The sequence below is a fragment of the Mixophyes fleayi genome, chromosome 10 (genome assembly GCF_038048845.1).
Source record: "Mixophyes fleayi isolate aMixFle1 chromosome 10, aMixFle1.hap1, whole genome shotgun sequence".
Classification (NCBI taxonomy): domain Eukaryota; kingdom Metazoa; phylum Chordata; class Amphibia; order Anura; family Limnodynastidae; genus Mixophyes; species Mixophyes fleayi.
The window spans coordinates 36,829,891-36,849,477 of NC_134411.1; the positions used below are offsets into that span (position 1 = coordinate 36,829,891).

General features: G+C 42.4%; 1 protein-coding gene and 1 long non-coding RNA gene across 2 annotated transcripts in view; one reads left to right on the top strand and one right to left on the bottom strand.

The window, feature by feature from the left end:
- LOC142104005 (uncharacterized) overlaps positions 1 to 17,122 on the top strand; it is a 62,500-nt gene extending 45,378 nt beyond the window's left edge. Inside the window, exons 4-8 of the long non-coding RNA XR_012679485.1 lie at positions 2,690 to 2,830; positions 9,751 to 9,868; positions 12,082 to 12,285; positions 12,566 to 12,782; positions 14,862 to 17,122. This is a non-coding gene — a long non-coding RNA (uncharacterized LOC142104005). The remainder of the gene's footprint in view (positions 1 to 2,689; positions 2,831 to 9,750; positions 9,869 to 12,081; positions 12,286 to 12,565; positions 12,783 to 14,861) is intronic.
- Positions 1 to 19,587, bottom strand: part of SLC6A5 (solute carrier family 6 member 5) — a 72,007-nt gene that overhangs the window by 7,722 nt on the left and 44,698 nt on the right. Inside the window, exons 8-14 of the mRNA XM_075188427.1 lie at positions 16,613 to 16,747; positions 12,089 to 12,192; positions 10,887 to 11,011; positions 9,733 to 9,845; positions 9,420 to 9,551; positions 8,664 to 8,763; positions 2,602 to 2,702 (exon numbers count right to left, since the gene is read on the bottom strand). Coding sequence (XP_075044528.1) covers positions 2,602 to 2,702; positions 8,664 to 8,763; positions 9,420 to 9,551; positions 9,733 to 9,845; positions 10,887 to 11,011; positions 12,089 to 12,192; positions 16,613 to 16,747 — 810 coding nt within the window. The remainder of the gene's footprint in view (positions 1 to 2,601; positions 2,703 to 8,663; positions 8,764 to 9,419; positions 9,552 to 9,732; positions 9,846 to 10,886; positions 11,012 to 12,088; positions 12,193 to 16,612; positions 16,748 to 19,587) is intronic.

The window sequence follows — 19,587 nt, forward strand, 5'->3', positions numbered from 1 at the left end:
TCTTTGGTTACTCGTTATCAAACTTATTTTGCATTTCAAAATCAAAGTACAAAAACAAATTATTTTCACCATTTTTGAATACGATTGAGCTAATTAAAAATGACCTTTTCCAGCCACTCTCATTATCTGAGTGATTTACATTGGTATAAGTGCCATAGAATAAGCATAATATAAATTCTTTATTAAAAAAGCAAAATGGATATTGGGAAATCTATATAAATTCACATAAATTGCTAATGCAGTGTGTGCTCGCTGTCCCCTGGATATTATATACGTTATAATGCTGCGGAATTGCTATGTGCTGTAATCCAAGCACTTTTTCTGTCCATACTTTTGTAACATTTGCAATTTGCTGCCACCTAGTGTCTCAAAATATGAACTGCATAAAGAAACAAATCTATTTTTTAAAAAATATATTTTATATATGGCTGCTAGTGCTAGGGAAAGACTTTAAAAGCTGTGTGCAGGTAAGCCTTAAGCCCAGATAAAATAGCATAGCATTTGATTAGGACTGACCAGAATGGGAAGACTTTGGCGTGAGTTGGTCAGCTTAAACATATATTGCAATATGTGGAACTAACATTCCCTGTTTTTAAAATAGAACAGTACTTGATATAGCATTATTATGTGTTTGGAGAGTGCAGAGTATCCCTGTTTATATATATATATATATATATATATATATATATATATATATACCAGTGAGATAAACAAGATGGCTGCCTCCATTGTGCCTAGGTATCAACAACATTTTAATTAGGAGCATTTTAAAGGCTGCAACTATAGTTATAGAAGTATTTCCCATAGTTGTGCTACTGATGGATACAAATTAACAGAAAAGTGTGTATAAGTTCCTCTAATCATATTACTTTATTTGGGACCCTAAAAGAAGTATGGGGTGGATTTTACGGTCTAGTTTTTCCATTTCAAAAATATGAGAACACTACACCTCCCAACATTTATAATAATGAAATCAGAACAAAATAATCCCTGACCCCTCCACAAATTCTGCACAAATTTGGGTAAAATTCCACCCACTTTTAAGTCCCACCCATTTTGCAACCACCGAATCGGGATGTCCAGCCAGAATCGGGATGTCCAGCCAGAATCGGGACAGTTTGGCGGTATGGGAACACTAATTATATCTAAGTTTTCTGTTTGTAAGTGTGAGCCGGAGACCGCAATGTGGATTTGGGGCAGCACGGTGGCTCAGTGGTTAGCACTTCTGCCTTACAGCACTGGGGTCATGAGTTCAATTCTCGACCATGGCCTTATCTGTGTGGAGTTTGTATGTTCTCCCCGTGTTTGCGTGGGTTTCCTCCGGGTGCTCCGGTTTCCTCCTACACTCTAAAAACATACTGGTAGGTTAATTGGCTGCTAACAAATTTACCCTAGTCTATCTGTCTGTGTGTGTGTGTGTGTGTTAGGGAATTTAGACTGTAAGCTCCAATGGGGCAGGGACTGATGTGAATGAGTTCTCTGTACGGCGCTGCAGAATCAGTGGTGCTATATAAATAAATGGTGATGATTTGTGGAGGTGTATAAGCTGCGGCTGTTACTGCAGCCATCGCACTATTGTGACTGTATCATGGGATGGATATCATTGTACCGGGTAGATGGTCTGACCGCAATATAATTTCTACCATCTTTGGCCAGACACCAGACAATCAATAATAGTTTTTTTCACTGGATGAGGTGAAAATGGTATTTATATTTGGTGAATGTGATATTGATGATGTATTATTACTGAATATTGTGCCACAGCCCATCCCCCATTTGTACATAACATTTATTGCAGTGTGTGTGAAGTAAAACTGGTTTCCTACTTGCAGTAGTGGATGTATAGTTAGACGTACAAGGCACCTGCCTACGGGCATCTGTGGGAGAAAAATCCTGCAGAAAACTCCACTCGCCTATATCGGCTCATCTGTCCTTTAAATAAACCAACAACGATTAATATCTCCGCTCATTGCTATTTTATTGTTAATAGATAACTCCACCCAGGGGTGGGCCATTAATGAGACAACCGGGGGCAGCAGTTTGATGCATAGGAGACCCCAGAAGATGGGAATTAATTAACGTCTAAATTAATGCTCTGTATCTTGTTGGTAGATCTAATAATGCTTAGCATGAAAAAATATTCTTTTGAGGAGCACAGAACACCAGAGACTCATAGTATAAAGGATCTGTGCTGATAGTTAATACAGTGTATCTACAGTCCTCTGATGTAGCGATATATCTGCAACTAGATGACCGACATTTGGTTCATTCATCTACAGGATACATATTTCCTATACAACAAATTAGGTTTAGTTGGAAACCGTCCACGTACCATATTTAGTTCTATAAGATAATTGTCTGAGAGCTCACAAGTAACTTTCTGCTCTCCTTCCCTCTACACTAATAGCAGAACATAGCAGATTACTACTTTGTTGAAACAATATTGCTGCCCTGTCACTGCAGTACTAATGGTTAAGCTGTAGATAGTCTGCTAAATGTTTCAGTAATACGACAGCAGATATATTCATAACAAGTTTGCAGTCCATTGTATTTCAATTAATAGGGGGGGAAATGAAGAGTTAAAAAATTAAATTGTCTTACGGTTAAAATAGTCGGTGTGACAAAGGCCCAACAAATTTTCCAGAAACGATTCGGCTGAAACCCGATCATCATTTCTATGTCTTCACAGAACCTCTGCAGCCCTGAAGTGGAAAGGAAAGCAGAATTGATAACACGGATATACTGGTTGGAGAGAAAATACAGTACAGGCTGTACGGAGTCCAGAAGTCTATCAATAATAATCTGCGGGGACACAGCAAAGGTGGGAACAGTAAGTTTTACACATCTGTAATGAGACTGAAGGTTGACAGCGAAAGTCACTTTTATCCACTAGTAACACTGCCTGACTGTACAGTAAGAGGAGGGTAAGAGCTCCATCTAGTGGTAGAATGAAAGAATACAATGCATATGTTCCATTTAAATTAAAGAATGTTTATATGTTTATTGTGAATACACATATACACCGATCAGTCACAACATTAAAACCACTGACAATTGAAGTGAATAACAATGATTATCTCTTTACAATGGCACCTGTCTAAGGATGGGATATATTAGGCAGCAAGTGAATAGTCAGTTCTTGATGTTGATGTGTTGGAAGCAGGAAAAATGGTCTATGTAAGAATCTGATCGACTATGACAAGGGCCAAATTGTGATGGCTTGATGACTGGGTCAGAGCATCTGCAGTGTGATGCTCTGGGCAATATTCTGATGGGAAATCTTGGGTCCTGGCATTCATGTGGATGTTACTATGACACGTACCACCTGCCTAAACATTGTCACAGACCAAGTACACCCTTCATGGTAACGGTATTCCCTGATGTCAGTGGCCTCTTTCAGCAGGATAATGCTCCCTGTCACACTGCAAAAAATGTTAAGCAATGGTTTGAGGAACATGAGAAAAAGTTCAAGGTGTTGACTTGGCCTCCAAATTCCCCAGATCTCAGTCCGATCGAGCATCTGTGGTATGTGCTGGAAAACAAGTCCGAGCCCTGGAGACCCCAACTCACAGCTTACAGAGGATCTGCTGCTAACGTCTTGGTGTCAGATGCCACAGGACACCTTCAGATGTCTTGTGGAGTTCACGCCTCAACGGGTCAGAGCTGTTTTGGCATAACGAGGGGGACTTACACAATATTAGCTAGGTGGTTTTAACCTTGTGGCTGATCAGTGTATATGGTTACCAAATTAGCTATATTAATGTGGGGCTGCCAAACCCTCATGCTGACATGCTTAAAAAGACATCAGGTATTCTCATGCCTGAAAGATACTTACTGGAAAGTATGTTTGTGTATAAACATTGTGATGTTAATTCTCCAGATGGGAAAAGATAACTTTAAGAGATGGCAGATACATGGTGGTAAATCCATAAATGGATAAGAGATGAGGTAGATGTTAGGGGGTTAGCAGAGACAGGAGATATAAAAGGTGTGGTGGTTACAGGTTCGGAGCCACCTGCTCAGACCCTGGATTTGGGGATCCTCCCGGTAGTATTGAGGTGTGTGACCACACCCAGCAGTGGCTCAGGGGGTCGATCAGTGTAGGAGCTGTGGTAGGTCCTGTAAGAGGCAGGAAATCTGAAACAGAGGACCGGGTGAAGACAGACAAGAGGTCTATCCCAGGAGAAATGGACTCCACCATCAGGAGCTGAGTGGAGAGTTCAGGAATACAGAGTAGTGTGGAGATGTGCACAGCTGCCGAGGTGCCTGGGAAGAGGGCGAAGATGGAAGAGACGGAAAACTGCTCACCGGTCCCGTGTTCCAGTGGTGAGTACTCCTCTTCTTTGCTTGCAGGACCCACCAGCAGTGGGCAAGTGAGCCAATCAGGGCTCACCTCCGGGCGTTTAAATTATTGGCGCCGGGACTAGCCAATCCCGCGTCACGTAGACGCCGTTTGACAACGTCATTTTGGTTCAGAAGTCCGGCGGCGGTGAAAGAAGAAGGACATCGTGGGACGTCCGAAGGTGCCATATCAACATAGGAAGACGGCGGAAGTGGCAGGGAGCCCTTGTAAGGGCTGGGAGCTCCCCTGCCACAAGAAGACGTCGCACAAGCAAGAAGACACTGGGATCAAGCAACCAAAGAGAATATCGGTGGGGAGCCCTTGTAAGGGCTAACAGTGCCCCCGCCAAGAAGACTGTGGAGAATTCAGTGTCGAAGAGGAGAAGACGCTGAGCAGGTAAGTACACTAGTGCTGTAGGCCGGCACAAGGCCCGTGGGCTCAAGTCGGGCACTAAACCCATTGGCAAGTTAAGGGTGCTCAAGGCCCCAGCCCAGTTAAGAGAGTGGGATACTAGCCCATAGGTAATTGTTTAGTTTAGTGAGCACAAGGCCCTAGAACAAGTCAGGTGGGCACAAGGCCCCATAGTTAGTTTAGTGGGCACCAGGCCCATTAGGATAGTTGGGCACGAGGCCCATTAGTTAGTTTAGTTAGGCTGATAACCTATAAGTAGATAGGGCACAAGGCCCTTAATTTAGTGATTGGGCGCAAGGCCCACAGGTTAGCTGGGCACAAGGCCCACAGGTTAGCTGGGCGCAAGGCCCACAGGTTAGCTGGGCATGAGGCCCGTAGGTTAGCTGGGTGCGAGGCCCGTAGGTTAGTGGGGTGCCAGGTCCCTGTTAGGTATCTTGAGAGCAGTAGGCCCTTGTGGTAGAAGGGTAGTAGGCCCTTATAGCTGTGTGGCAGGCCGCGAGAATCTGGGTAGCGTAGAAGGGAGTTGGGCCCTATGTAGTTAAGTCCTAGGTTGTTGAGATTGCCATACAAGACCTCTGTAGCTGTCCGGAAGAGTACCTAAAGTCCAGAACTCCAAGACAGGCGGGCTTAACAGCCGGGGTTCTGGCTGCGGGTGGAGGCCTGCTGAGCGGCACAGTCTCTGCAGATTCAGGTGGCCCAGGACGGGTGAGCAGCAGCAGGATCGGTCAGCTCCCGGAGTAGAAGTAGCGACCATTGGTGAGGTGGTCACTGGCAGGTAACATGCCAAACTGTTTGTTGTTTTGTATGAAACCTGTCTCTTTTTAGTGTCTTTCTCCTGTAGGAACCAAAGGCTGTATCCAGCAATAGTGGAAGCGTTGGGATGATCAGACTCGAGGTGTGGTTCCGTGCTCTCTAGTGGTCCTTCGGGATCTGGTGAGTGCCTGGGGTGATGGGGAGGGGATTGCGGTTTGTGGTACTTGTCTCCGCCAGCACCCGTTACTGCAAGTTGGAGAGAGGAAGGATTCCAGTGACGGGCGGAGGAGGGACACACAGACTGGTTATTTATGTTCTGTTTTCAGCCAGTGACAGTGGTAAGCGGTCCAGCTGCCCACGTGGCAGAGAGGGGCCAAGAAGTGTCAGTGACCCAGTGCCCGGCCGGAGATACATTTGTGAGACAGAGTTAAACATATGGGGTACACAGATCGGAGATGTAAGGGTACCCCTTTATTGTAGATATATGGGGGTACACAGAGATGGTTTGTGTGTGTGTGTGTGTGTGTGTGTATATGTATCTATGTATGTATGTATATATATATATATATATATATATATATATATATATATATATATATATACAAGTTAACCCGTGCATGATACTCATGCATTCAAGTCAAATCAAGCTACTTAAGGTGTTAAAAAGGTTCTTGTCATGCATTTGGGCCATAGCCCAGGCATCCTCAGGGGAAGAGCGTTACTTCCCGACGTAAGCGCCCTTTTTTAACGTGGTTTTCTCCACATGTCACCACCTCATCATTCTTCTCCATCACCTCATCCTTCATTTTCATCGCCACATCTATCTAGATGTCTATCCAGACACAGGGATCTCTCTCAGCGGTCCTGAGTATCACACTCCTCTCGCTCTGTCACCCCCGGCAACCACCAACCACTCCCAACTGTCACTTCTCCTTCAAGAAATATATATATATTTTTTTTTAAATCTTTATAAACACTTTTAACAATTAACAAATTAAATTAACAAATTAAAAACATCTTAGTATACAAAATTTCAGCCCTTTCTGAATTTTTTTTTCCACACACACTAAGAATTTAGTAGGTCAGTGTATAACTCCGCCCAGCAGGTGGCGCTGCAGCTTGGTTTTATTTTTTCCACACACAGACAGACTAACACACGCCACTAAGCATTTATAATATATATATATATATATAAAGAGAGAGAGAGAGAGAGAGAGAGAGAGAGAGAGAGAGAGAAAAAGAGGCAGAGTTAGGTATTTAAGGGTGCATAGATGGTAGGCTAAAGGAAGTACACTGATATAGTAAGTATATGGGGTACACAGACAGTAGATATATGGGGTACATGGTAGATATATGGGGTACACGGATATAGTAGATATATGGGGTACACAGACAGTAGATATATGGGGGTACATACAGTACTGTGCAAAAATTTTAGGTAGGTGTGGAAACATGTTGCAAAGTAAGAATGCTTTCAAAAATAGAAGTGTTAATAGTTTATTTTTCCCAACAAAATGCAAAGCGAATGACCAGAAGAGAAATCTAAATCAAATCAATATTTGGTGTGATCACCCTTTGCCTTCTAGGTACACTTGCACACAGTTTTTGAAGGAAGTCGACAGGGAAGTTGTTCCAAACATCTTACTTTGCAAAATCTTTTCCACACCTGCCTAAACTGTTGCACAGTACTGTACATGGTAGATATTTGAGGGCACATTGATACAGTGGGGTGCTGTAGTCCCTCTATTGGGTATTTCTGATTTGCAGCTTTAGCTTGTAGATGCAGACATTAATCTGCCACTAGGGGGCGATGCAGGACAGCTGTGGCAGACTCTTGGGTACACAACATATTATTACATATAACAGGCTGTAGCGCTATAAAGATGCCCTATATTTCAGTTTATGCACAAGTTACAGCCATTCTACCTCCTGCTTATATAAAAGAAGGATAATTTCCTCTTAATGACTTCCCAGCAATCCTGTAATGTAAGTTTAATCTGCGTAAATACGCTCTGTAGAGTCTTCTGGGGATTGGTCTGATCCTTTATTCCGTTACTGACACATACGTGTTATGATGGGTTTAATCCTCCTTTTGGGAACAGTAAACAGACAATGATGCCGTCTGTAACACAAGCAGTGCTCGTAAAACTAGAATAGCAGCTATTTCCCACACAGACAGCTTTCAGATGTGTAGAAAGTGCCACTTCCTCACACAGCCAAACGGAGGATTTATGGGGGTATTAGGGGTAATATTCTGTACATATCATGGTCATTGTCTGGTCCCTGTATGTGCAGCCTGAGGGGATCCTGTGCACTGCAGCATAACAATGGGATCAGGAACCAGGTTCTAGAACACAGACGAGTCCTCTGATAGGCTGAGTCCAGGTCTGTGTCCTCTCGGCAGTTACCCCAGGGCAAGTAGGAAGTGCCCTCAGCAGGGTAATAGCATAACGAGCACCTCTGCCCCCTCTTACCGCCCCTCACTCCATGCCAAACCCTCGCTCCATGCCAGCCCCTCTTACTGGTGTTGGGGTGACTGATGTGGAATAGGGAGGGTGACCCTTGGCAGGATTAGCAGAAAACAGACGGCGGATATATGGGGGTACACAGATAATAATATACAGAGAGACAGTAGATATAAGGGGGTACACAGATGTGTATATATAGGGGGTACACATATGGTGTGTATATAAAGGGGTACACAGATGGTAGATATAAGGGGGTACACAGATGGTGGATATAAGGGAGTACTAATATGGATATAAAGGGGTACACAGATGGATATAAGGGGGTACACAGTTGGTGGATATAAAGGGGTACACAGATAGATATAAGGGGGTACATATATGGATATAACGGGGTACACTGATGGTGGATATAACGGGGTACACAAATAGATATAAGGGGGTACATATATGGATATAAGGGGGTACTCTGATGGTGGATATAACGGGGTACACAGATAGCTATAAGGGGGTACACAGGTGGTGGATATAAGGGGACAGTTGACAAATGGAAGAAAACAGAAACAAAGGAGAACATATTGTTCAGCCACAATAGTTACCTAATAACCGTACATTAAGCTCCATAATTAATTGATCATCTATAGAAAAACAAGTTTGCGTCAGTTCATTGTTAGATGATGTAATTTCCGTACCGTACACATAAGAAATCCCGACCAGCTCGAAGATTGCAATAATCACCAGTGAGTATGAAGCCGCGTAGTTGTCCACCAGTTGGAGCATATAGATCCCCCCCTACGGAAGGCAAATATTACTAAGAAATCCTCACAGGAAGCAGATTGTTCATTACAAACGATCAATATTTGCTTGTTTTGTTTCAGTCCATTTAATTCACTAATTTTTAATATCCTTTAACAGAACGACTAAAGAAATATAAGTTTAACAGAAATTGAGTCTCCGTTAAATTTATTCTCATTTTAAAAAAATCTATATATGGCTAAAGATCTGTTCCCACTAACAAAAAAGTTTACAAAATTATATTAAAACACCCTATAAAATCCATAACTCTCCTGACAAATTTAATAAGATTAAAATCTCTTCAGAAAGGGCTACGGATCCTCTAACACATTCAGGAAATATCTTATATGGAAAAAAAAAAAAAATAGTTAGAATTACACAAAACAGTATAAATAGTTGACTATATGTTGTGTTAAATTGTAAAAAAGTGATTAAAGGGGAGGTGGTCTTCTCTTTCCTAGAATTAGAGGAGACTTTAACCAACCAGGTGGTCACTTACAGACTCCTGGTTATATGATGTCACAAGAAGCTTCTGAAGACCACAATGAGCGTGTCTGCCACTATATGGGCGTGTCTGCCAGTACATGGGCGCATCTGCCAGCGCATGGGCGGGGCATAGAATAAAGCATACGGGTGCAATGAACATAACTGACCTGTGTGAGCATGGGGAACCCCATGATGAAGAAAGCCGCACAGCACACCAACGTAAACAGGGGTTTGTGAGTTCGCAGATATTTGGGGAACTCGTCAGAAACGGACGTCACTATCGTTTCAATTGTAGCAAACTGAGAACAAGAGAGAATGATAATAATAACAAAATGTACGGGATAATGTGCTCAGAGGCGCCATATTGTTGTCCGTCTCTTTATATTTCTCAGTAACGGGGGTATTATTTTTTTATAATGATTTACAGGCTACCGTAGGACCGCTGAGGATAAAGTGTTGCAGGCGGTAATAAGATCTCACCATTGTGTCCAATCCCAGGGTCAGAAGCATCAGGAAGAATATTATTGCCCAAAAGGGGGAAAGCGGTAGCCTGGTGAGCGCCTCTGGGTACACTACGAAAGCGATGCCAGGACCTGGAGAGAAGCGAATACAGCAGGTCAGTAACTGTCAGTAAATTCCATAACCGTTCCATTCTGGCACTGATACAAAGTAACTCATGTCCATCACTTTACTTCCTCTTGTAACTCATCTACAATTCCCTGTAGCAAGAAGTGACCGTGTGACTTCCCAACAGAACTACTGGGGGTGTATGGGGTGTGGCCACCACTGGGCCCAGAGGTGGGAGAGGGGGTCATAAATGCACCCTCGGGTCCCCCAAATAGGGACTGTCCCGCCTAAATTGGGACAGCTGTGAGATATCCATGAGTCAATCTAAATACTTGTTAATATCCTAATATCACTGGAATGTTTAAGGTCTACACGGAGCTGTTGCTACCACTTAGCTGCACCTAGACCTTAAAAACACCTAGACTTTAAAACACTGAATGAGTGACACTTTTTTCACATATGTATATATGAATAATGTGAGGGTGGAATTAACTAAGGAGTCTATTGATCAAGACCCTGCGATATGGAAGATGCCTATCGCGCCAATAAAAAAATCTTATATTGCCCAATTCATTATTAAGATTTTGCCAGGGCAGCTGAGCGATGTCCAGCTCTCAGCGATGCTGGTTGGCGGCAAGATTCCATTAAGCATTTTTCCCTGGTCTGACGCCCGGTTAGCGATACGAGGACACTGCTGTACTGATGTGTCGATTTCCTCGTTAAACAGGCTCGGGGAAGGTTTGTTAAACAAAGGGAAGCTCTAAATCTGGGGAAAGCTACTGTTTTCAACAAATTTAGAGCTTTTCATGCATTGATAAATAGACCTCTAAGTGTAGAATTATAAAAATGTATTTTATGCGGCAATGATAGTTGCAGCAATTTTTTTTTATCCTACCTAGCCTGTTATACATATTATATCTGGATTCCTCTGATGTAATTAGCCCTGAATATATCCTTACATCACAATGGCACCATATATTCTTAAAGATGTTTCTTCCAATTGCAATTATTTTCTATAAAACACGATTAAACAGTTATTTTTGAGGCAAGATGAATATTTATTGTACCTTGATCGGCAACTTTGTCAATGTCCACCTTCAGTTCGTTGGCCATGAATCCGATAACGGAAAATATGACAAAGCCGGCAAAGATACTGGTGGCACTGTTCGTGCAGGTGACAATCAGAGTATCCCTGAGGGAGAGAAATAAATATATTACTACGAAGGGCCTGGAAACAGCTCCAGCGTAAAACCATCAATAAATCTGGACATAAACCAGTTTGTTGCTAATTGTATGATTTGTAATAAATGAGCTTTGTCGCGTCACTTACTGTAGCGGGATCCATCAATGGGGACATTTAATAACATTTAAATAATACATTTAGCTTGGCCGTAAAATAAAATAATATATATATACTCTCCAAGTTCGCCTTTCACATGGAAAACTGAGGATAATATTTTATTTTACCAAATCGGGACCAAATCATCCAGGCAAGTGGGGAAGATCTTGTCTGGCATTAAAGAACAACTCAGATAACCCAACTGGTTTCTAACAAAATCCTTTCCTTCCCCATCTCTTATAACCTTTGTTCCCTTGACCTAGATCTTCTCAGTAATAGAGTTACTGAACTCTATCGCCGCCCTGCTGGGCCTGTCCAGAATTCTGGAAAAGGAGAGTGGCTTCAGCAGGTTGAGAAGTCCATGCTGATTGGTTGCGGCACTGAATAATATGATCCGCCAAGTCAGTAATTGGCTTAGTCATCTGCGCAAGCCGCTCTCACTATCAGAATTCTCGGGAAAAACTAAATTGATCAGGTTCTGCGACTATTGACACAAGATGGGACGAGAGGGGGATTTTGGAATAAAGACTGTGCTTTTATTTTATTAGATATTTTTAAATTGTAGAAGCAATGTTACTTCCATTAATGAGACACGTTTTGTTTAGATGTTACTGTTTGGTGGAACAGACTGCAGATCACTCATCTGACCACCAGGGGGCACTGTGTTATAAGTCTCTATGGCTCTTATTTACCGAGCACCTAGAATATTGCACCAAAAAGCCTTATTTTGCACCAGTGGATCTGAATTATACACCCACCACAGATCAAGGCACATGTTTAGCTGTATATACTGTGTGTGTGTGTTTGTGTGTATGTGTATGTATGTATATGTATATATATATATATATATATATATATATATATATATATATATATATATATATATATATATATATATATATAATACACATTATCTCTTTAAGTGCATACCTATACAGATTATTGTGGAACTTGTTGTACGAGGAGAGGGTGATCAGTCCCCCCCAGGCCGCTGACAGAGAGAAGAATATTTGTGTAGCTGCGTCTTTCCAAACCTGAAAAATGACAAAAACCGGATGAAATCTCTGTAGAAACAAGAGGCAACGCAACGTTAACTTCATATGATCTCATTGCAAATGACAAACACTGTGAGTACACGAAATTAGTAACAGATAAAAAAAAAAAAGATATAAACTTGTTCATAGATAAAAGAACATAACACGTTTAATGTTACCCACGATAACATAAAATTAAAATATACTTTGGATTATAATATAATTTCGTTCAATTATTTTTTAGAGATCTTTCTTAATTGCCCCAGTAATATGAAATATATTACTCCATTTAAAGGAGTTTTTTGTATTGATTTTTTATGTTCCTTTTGAGCTTGTCTTGATCATTTTTCTTTTGTATGTACTCAATAAACAGGTCGACGCCCACTTGTGTCACATGACTCACTACGAGTGTCCCAGGATGGAACTTATAAAAGTTGGTGATGGCCAACCTGAAAACTAGCAGCACCTCCGGCACAGGAAGGATGTTACCCCCGGGGATCTGTAATATCCGCCTCCCAATCCTGGAGAGCCAAGATCAAGACTAGTGGATCCCGATTTGTGTTCTCCCTCTTCCACCTATCCCAGCACAGGTCAGTTACTGTCAGAGGTGCGTCTGCTATATGACTCCACCAGGATAAGTTACCCAGTACCTCCCTTCAAGGGTTAAGCCCGTTGGTTGTATTGTCCTATCCGGACAGGATTACAGATGGATCATTAACGCAGATGACTCCGCATAGAGGACTGTGATGCTTTACCCCTTCACAAAGGACTGCTCTGTCATACTGCTCTACAGCCATGAGTACTATCATCATCATCATCTATTTATTTATATAGCGCCACTAATTCCGCAGCATTGTACAGAGAACTCACTCACATCAGTCCCTGCCCCATTGGGGCTTACAGTATAAATTCCCTAACATACAGACATAGACAGAGAGACTAGGGTCAATTTGATAGCAGCCAATTAACCTACCAGTATGTTTTTGGAGTGTGGGAGGAAACCGGAGCACCCGGAGGAAACCCACGCAAACACAGATAAGGCCATGGTCGGGAATCAAACTCATGACCCCAGAGCACAAGTCCATAAAAGAATAAGAAGGTGTGCCCAGATGGATAGCAGAAGAGGGTGGTACCTGAGATTCCTACTGGCATAAAGTATTATCTATCCAGAAGCCTCCATCTGTGGTTCCTGACTGCAAGAAGGACTAAACGACTTGTCCCCTAAATCATGAACATGAGTTGCATTATGGGAAATCCTAAGGTCTCATTCAGCAGCACGCCACGTGGGCTTTGGGCTGACCTTGATACTTGGTTTTGCATTCCACACTTGGTGCCCGTGGGCATTGCCCCCCAGTGATAAGCTTGGTCCATTTTACCCCGGTGTCTTCAGTCCAGAGTTAATATTCCACAGACTGCTGCCACCTTCTGGTGGGGAATTACAAACTCAATTTTGCACCAAATAAACATTTCAATGTGGAAATCAATCTCTATTTTCTGACTCCACATCTCTCCTTTGATGGTGCCTTATAAAAGAACCCTGCGAGCCAGGCCCGGTACCTGCCGTCCAGCACATGTAATCTGTAGGTTCCCGGTAACGCAATAATTTAGCAAATTATTACATTAAGTAAAACCCGTATCGCTGTACAAAACAACTTCAATACATTTTGTTTGCCTTCTTCAGGATAAAGAGAGGGACAATTATCAATAATGAAGATTAATCTTGATGAAGGTGCCCTTTTCTGTAATGTGCAATTAGGGACCACATCCCCCCCCCCCTCCCCCCCCATTCCCCCATGAAATTCTAGCTAAGTGCTTCTCTTTATATAGAAAACGCTAAACTGTGCTGGTTCGGCTGTCACTGACCCATTGGGAGGCCCGTGTGACCGCACAACACAGCGCGATCGATTAGGCAATTTAAAACTAGATTACATGTGAGCTCTAGAATCGCTCAGCTGGGACTTATAGACCTGGTGCGTTCCCCACTATTCATACCAGAGACGTCTGGCTGATGGACACATTCCCTGAAAACCAATCCAATCAAAATCTTAAGGAGACGGAGAGAAATTCTTATATTTTATTTTCTTCCTGATGGTTTCTATGTAATGTACCGTGTTTTCTTACAGTTGTATTTTCTTCAAGTCTCTGATACCAGGTTATTTAGTTGTATGTTGGTGTCTGTTGTAGAACAAAAGTTCTCACTTTCAGCCTATTTATTCGCATCCAGAGTCCTGGTCGTACACCATGATTTGCTGAAACTTATTTGAAATATATTCCAGATCTACTAAAATAATTTAGTATAGAGGCAAAAATTTCTCACTTGCCACCTGGGCCACCGATTGGACAGACATCCCTACCAAATCCCACTAGGGGAGATTCAATAAGCCGTGAGATACCGTAGGAACCTCCCACGTTGTACCTCTAGTTCTGTTTAATAATCTTCACTCATTTTTTGCTTGCACTTCATAGAAGTGAGAGTAAAAATTAGAAATGTTTTCTGTATTGTCATAGCTGGGAATGTGCTCATTAATCGGGTGCGGTTCCTACAGGACCCTGCGGCTAATTAGATCTCCCCCACTGAATGCATGTCTGTCTTAGTTTCTAAGTTGGATAAACAATATTACAACTATGTCATGTTTATGTTTTCTCTTATACATCTTTGTCATCTACAGGAGCCTTGCACAGCAGGCAGTCTTACTCGCTGGGTGATATCCCATCTTCTGCTCAAACGACTCCGACTACCTAGGCTAAAGACAACACTATCCGCTGATCAGCCACCTACCGGTGGTGGCACGGTGACAAGTCGTTGAAAGTCCTGGAGAAAAGCTTGAGAGATAATCACTGCATCTAGAGACGTATATGGCAGCCACACAGAAAGGTTGTGTAGTCACAAGCGGTTATACACCTGCCGTGTCGCATCGCCTGCACTGAAGACAACGCACCACGGACGGATGTATCAACACCAGTGAGAGTAAGGCTTAAAAATTTAGATTTTTGTGCTAAATTTTATACAAAAGAAAGATCACAACTAGATTCCAGAAACCTGTGCGTAATCGTATTATGAAGTACAGTGTATCATGACATTAAAGTCGGCTAAGATCGTTCCATCTTCCTGCTTATACCTACGTCACCATTTCAAGGCTATATTGTTTTCATGACCAGACCAGTTTTCCTGTATTGTGTTGGTTATACAGGGATTATTGTATAGGGAAAAACAGGCAACCATAGGAAACAATTCCCTTTCCTCTGATTATCCCCATACTGTCACACAATTCCCCATGCATGTCTTATGGCATTGCCATAGATTCCAGGAACATTTTAGTATTAAAGCAGCAATCCCACATAAATATCTTTTTCCTTTTAAATAGCAAGTTAAGTACATTTAAATCACGCATCTGATAATAATTTTTCTTAGTGTTCCTCCTACAAATTATCTTCTTTTCAAAATCTCTCCGGATCACAGACAAATATGGCTGCCAGTCACACACACACAGACTCACAGGTCTAAGCATGGCATGGAAGAGGCGGTAGTAGGAGAGAGAGGAGTTAACAGTGTGCAGAGCCGACAGAGCTCAGAGGGGCATTCAAAGGCCCCTCTGCTCACTAAATCATGTGCCCTGTGAATGTGGTTGCCATGGTAATCACATGACACTTTGCAGAATTATAGATCATTAATAGCAGTCTGAGGAAACAAACCAAGGAAAATTGGTCATTACCAACATTCTTCTTATAGCCTGCAACAGTGATTTACGTTAAAGAGCACATCTCATTTTTTCATGGAATTGCTGCTTTAAAGTTTTTCTTTTCAATCCCCTTATGTGCTGGTAAGGACACAGTGCTCCCACTAAATTGTGCATGGTCAGAAACTAAATAATTCCAATCACTGAACTCTTGGAACCTCCCAGACATGTCCACCATCACTGCCGCACATTGTATCTATGTTGGTGACTCGGAGGCAAAGGGGAATGGTCAGGAAGTGGTTAACCTTAAATCGTCTGGGACCAGTATTCATCTGTGAAACAGCTTTACAGCCTATACATTTACATAATGATACGTGTGTTTTTATCTTTTATAATTCCCAATTTGAGAAAGTGATCTGCTAGTTCCCTCTATTCTAATTGGCTCAATATAACCCAGAACTTCTTGTTGCAGAGCGTTCCTTGTACCTTTTTGTGCTACCAATTTGGTTATTAGTTTGCAAACTTTTCTAGCATCCGGAAGAATATTGCTTTGTTCCAGAACCTCATCGACCCATAGTGATATATTGGATAGAACGTCTCATGATTCAAAAACAGAAATGGTCCAAATCCAGATTTACTTTCACCATTTACTTCTGCAGATTGACTAATGACTTACACATTCTCTGTTTCTATTTTATCCATTCCCCCCTCACTTGTATGAACGGATAGTGCTGCATTCTCACCATAGCGTCTTTCAGCTTCTCCCATTTCGGGGTGATGAAATACCAGATCCCATCTCCTGCCCCGGGCAGTGTTACCCCTCGGATGAGGAGGATGATAAGTACCACGTAAGGGAACGTGGCTGTAAAATAGACCACCTAGATAATAAAATGAAATAAGATTAATTTACTTTGCAAAGCGCGGCAGCGGTGAGAGTAGTGAAGACAACAGCACGGAGGCCACCATGACAGGGAACAGACTGGACAGATCCCGCCAGGAGAGATTACACAGATCCCAGAGAGACAGCACGCGGCCGCCCTCCCTCCAAGTGTATCACATGACTCTGCCTGCTGTCGGCTCCCCCTAGTGGACAATGTAGATCACTTCTAGCGTGTCAATTTTCTGGATTTAAAAAGAATTTTAAGATAATCAGTTATTGTATCCATTGTATTATGAGCATGTCTTGGTTAGCTGGAGATTAATTTAATTACTTTATTATTGTTTCTGTATTAAAAAACAGTTAAGTGACTTCATTGCATGGAGTGAAAATTCCATTTCTGAATGAGTAACTATCATGTGTATAACAGAAATATGTTCTGGGTATTGCAAAATGGATCATGTCTAATTGTTCTTTAATGCAACATGCCAGGCTATTTTTTTCTAAATTATTCCCCTGTTCCCCTCTGTCTGTGCTCTGTCTGCTCTCTAAGGGGGTATATTTACCAAACTGCGGGTTTGAAAAAGTGTAGATGTTGCCTATAGCAACCAATCAGATTGTATTTATCATTTATTTAGTACATTCTACAAAATGACAGCTAGAATCTGATTGGTTGCTGAAGGCAACATCTTCACTTTTTCAAACCCGCTGTTTAGTAAATATACCCCTAAGTCTTACCTGTTTGACCATGTTTTTTAAAATTTGAGGCCAAGAGTTATAATTTGACTTTTGAGGTTGCTCCAACAAGATGTCAGTTCAATTTTTAATCTCCAAAGATCATTTAAATCCTCAGATATCTTTCTCGATATCTTTCTCAGACACCAGTAGATGCATGATTAGTGAAGATGGGGTTCATTTTCAAACACGGTTTGTGCAAATACGCAATTTCCTTTTGAACTACTAGATACTCGAATAAGATGGAGAGGTGACGTTTGGGCATACTTGAAGGGTTTGTTGATTTAGGGGCTCATGTTAAGTTAAACACAAATTGCGTTCATGCCAAAAAAAGTATTTTAGGAGTAAAAAAGGAACAGCTCAAATTAACGCAAGGGTGGCGTAAATGTCATAGTAAGCAATACTTACTTACTAGACGCCACCAAAACTATCATCCACGCACTCATCATCTCCCGCCTTGACTACTGCAACCTTCTCCTCACTGGCCTCCCCCTCTCCCATCTTGCCTCCCCCCAATCTGTACTTAATGCAGCTGCTAGACTCCTCTTTCTCTCACGCCGCTCCTCCTCTGCCTCCCCTCTCTACCAGGCCTTACACTGGCTCCCTTTCCCCTACAGAATCCTCTTTAAACTCCTTACTACCACTTACAAAGCTCTCTCCCAGTCTACTGCCCCTTATATCTCTAATCTCCTCACCATTCACACTCCTGCCCGCTCCCTGCGCTCGGCAAAAAACCGTCGCCTCTCCTCCACTCTGATTACCTCTTCCCACTCCAGATTCCAAGACTTCTCCCCAGCTGCCCCCCTTCACTGGAATGACCTCCTTCGCTTCATCCGTCTCGCTCCCAATCTGTGCTCCTTCAAATGGCCACTTAAAACTCACCTGTTCCTGAAAGCCTACCAACCATCTACTTAACCCATCACATCTACTCTGCTGTTCTCCCCCTCTCAACTAGTCCATTTATCTCCCTCGCATCACTGCCTCCCTCCGTGCCTGTTTTGTTCACCTTCCCTTAGGTTGTAAGCTCGTATGAGCAGGGCCCCTCTCCCCTCCTGTCTCCATACCGACTCTTCTGCTCCCTATTTACTCCATATGTTTGCCCGGAGTTTCTGAAGTATTGGTACTTTGTGTTTACTGTTCTGTAATGTTTCACCCTGTATGGTCTACTGTTCGTACTATGTGCGGCGCTGCGGAAACCTTGTGGTGCCCAACAAATAAATGATAATAATAACACATCTGAAAGCATGTTGCAGAAAGCATTTGCTGATACATGAAAATGTGTTAGAGCCACGTGACCGTACATATGCACTGTGCAGTAATAGGCGCAATGGTGCGACATATTTTTGTGGTACGTTAAAGACTTCTTGTAGCTTTTTATCCTCCAACGATTTTTAATGAATCATTTTTTATAAATCTTACAATACCCACAACAGATATACGTTATAGTGTCAGGGTGACGGCTGCGTGGTCTGGAGAGGTGGTGGCGGCCGTGTGAATATAATTATCGCGTTAATGCATTGGACACCGCAGGCCTGAGTGCTGAATACAGTGGGAGGGATAGCGGCTGCGCTTTACAACCTGTGGGAGCACCTGGAATAGAATAGACATTACAACAATCACAGAAATTCACAGCAACTATATGCACAAAGCGGAGTAACACAGGAGGCACGGTGTTACGGCACAGGACATGGAAAGAGACATCAATAGCCAAAAAAAACTTCCTTGAGACCCGGTTAGGAAACATAGATGAATGTGGATCATGATGACTGCCCTCTGCTGGCCTGTATGTGTAACTGTGCCAAGATGTGGTGTTGGTTGTATGATAACTCTTCTGTGATTCGTGTGTACCGCTTTAACAAGCATCAAATTGTCTTTTAACGCTGGGCGGATCAGCTGCCATTGTATCACCCGCGCAGTATGATTTCTTCACCTGAAATTTTTTAATGGTAACATTAAACCCCTCGATAATTAAAACGTTTTACCTGCAGCACCATTGCTAACCGTATGGGTAACGGTTAAATCATTCCTACCAACAATTACAATGATTTTTGGAATGGGGACATGGGCGTGACCACCTCATAGTGGGGTGTGTGGCTTCATCATGAG